The following is a 2500-nucleotide window of genomic DNA, read 5'->3' as shown; positions in this document are numbered from 1 at the left end:
CCTCACTTGTATATAAGTTAAATATACCTTAGTTTTACCAGACCACTGAGCTGATTAGACTTATTTTACGTGGCTAAGAACCAATTGGTTACGTAGCAACGGGACCTACTGTTTATTGCGGAATCCGAACCACATTATAGCGAGAAATGAATATGGTAAATTACTATACATGATAAATTAGGATTAAGCTAACTTTTGTGGTCATGTTTTGCACCCTCCTCCGTAGTTTGTCTCTGATCCTGCCAGTCATTCCAGTCCCATTTGTTTTTTTTTTTTTTTTTTTTTTTTTTTTTTTTTTTAAGAAACTAGAGCTGACTGTGGTTCATCACAATATATATATATATATATATATATATATATATATATATATATATATATATATGTATATAATTATATATACTTTAAAAATAATATGACATCATAAGTATAAATAACTATATATGTATACACACACACATATATATATGAAAGAGAAAAGAGAGAGAGAATAGCAGTTACTAGTGTTATGACTGCTGATTTTCATTATTGCAGTTGCAGCAGTGACATCCGTCACACTTTATGTGTTTGTGTGAGAGGAGTATTTAACAACGGCTGTCTGTAGCGGACAATTTGCGCTCACCTACCGTCAGGCTCAAACACAGAGATTCACACCCGATATATTAGTACCGGAACGTTATATACGTACAAATGTATTGTTATTTCATACACCGTGACTTTTTTACAAATGTTTAATATCCAACTCGTCCATTTCGTCATATTACCCACATTCAACATTTGTAACTAAACGTTTGGGTGTACAAATGTTTGTCCCTGTGTGTTTGTACGCCCAATGTATGCGTATCATCAAATTTATCTAATTATGAGTTTTTATTTTTCTTTCCGTTTATTTCATATCACCGGTTTTCCTGGGTATTTTGTTCTTTCAACCTAATCCATATATCTGGCCTTATTTAAGGAGCAATCTACAAAATTATGGTAAATCGTATCACTGAAAATTTCTTAAAGCGGTTAAGAAAAATACACATATCAATTCTGCTAGCGTCCAGGGCGAAGGACTATCAGGCCATTTATTCCAATAAAAATTAAAGTATATAACAAATGTTTCTAAACAGTGAAATTATTGAAATCTTGCAAGACAAAATAACGTGCCCACTTGCTGAGATCCCAAGAGCCATTTCCTTTTACGTAAATTGTCTCTGCTCTCATTATCTTTTGTGAATAATTATACAGATAAGGTTAATGTGTCAAGCAGCACAACACTTCATAAGCTCACAGAAGAAAATTTCCACCTGTTTTAAGGAAGCGGGAAAGAACGAACAGGTGATACAACAAATCAACTTTATTTGAGAAATGAGAAGAATGTAGTTATACATGTCTTAGAACTGACATGGCCAGGCGATTGCTTCTGGAACACTTTCATTAGTCAGGAAAATACTATCAAAAGCAGTTACTATAAATTATTACCCAGAATATCGTAACCTAATTCCAAAAAAAAATTAATTAATTAATAAAAAGGTACATATATGATGTAATTTTAAAAGTTCTTTTACTTTTCTTATAAAGTCCGTTCTCGCTGAGAGGACAAGTCCTGAAAACAAAAAGGTAACCATTTTACATACTTCAAAGTTCAGCCAAGTATGCCAGATTCTATCACATTTGAGAACTGAAAAAAGTTTATTTTATATATCACACCTACACAAGAAGAATTTCCATTTCCATTTGCTTTATATTGCATTGTCTTTAAGAACAAAGCAACTCCTGAACATCCCATAGTCATTATTTATTCCAAAATAACAGCTATCAATCTTAAAAAAAAAAAAAAACACCAATTTATTGCTGAAATCATGCTTACTCAACAAGAGGCCCCATTTTATCCACTGTATATTGAACAAAACTCATTATTTCCTAAGTCATTTTATATTCCAATAACAACAGTGCACTACAACAAAGGAGAGAATAACAAGAAATACAGGTTTGCCACTTTCAGAACCGTTCAGGGAGTAAGCGCTGTAGGTACCTGACGGACACTCGAACTGGCACTGCTCGCTCGCAGGACTTCCCCGGCTGCAGTCTGCCTTGCCCAGTGGCTCCCCTAAGCTGTCGTGTGACCTTTAAAGGGGGAAAAGATTAGGACAGTCTTTGGTGACTCGGCTATACTTCTTCAAGAATTATCGATTAGCTCGTGGTTTCATATCAGTAGTTAGGAGTGAATATGACAAAGTAGTAGTGAAGAAGATTAATAGTGATTAATATATATATATATATATATATATATATATATATATATATATATATATATATATATATATATTATACATACAGTATATTATATATATGTGTGTGTGTGTGTGTGTATAACTGAATCACGAAAATATGGAACGTGATGAATATATAAATAAAGATAAAATCTACGAAGGAAAGGAAACACTGGAGTGCTGCGAGGCCTTTCGACTCTGTCTGCTAAGTAAAGGACGAACGAGTCGAAAGGCCTCGCAGCACT

General features: G+C 33.4%; 1 protein-coding gene across 1 annotated transcript in view; it reads right to left on the bottom strand.

Annotated features, from left to right (window-relative positions):
- Positions 1-1323: 1323 nt before the first annotated feature.
- The window catches only part of LOC136843580 (uncharacterized), a 3288-nt gene continuing 2111 nt past the window's right edge, over positions 1324-2500 (bottom strand). The window contains exon 2 of the mRNA XM_067112085.1: positions 1324-2109. Coding sequence (XP_066968186.1) covers positions 1911-2109 — 199 coding nt within the window. The 3' untranslated portion in view covers positions 1324-1910. The remainder of the gene's footprint in view (positions 2110-2500) is intronic.

This window comes from Macrobrachium rosenbergii, chromosome 11 (assembly GCF_040412425.1).
Source record: "Macrobrachium rosenbergii isolate ZJJX-2024 chromosome 11, ASM4041242v1, whole genome shotgun sequence".
Taxonomy (NCBI): Eukaryota; Metazoa; Arthropoda; class Malacostraca; order Decapoda; family Palaemonidae; genus Macrobrachium; species Macrobrachium rosenbergii.
This window is presented reverse-complemented; position numbering and strand designations above follow the sequence as displayed.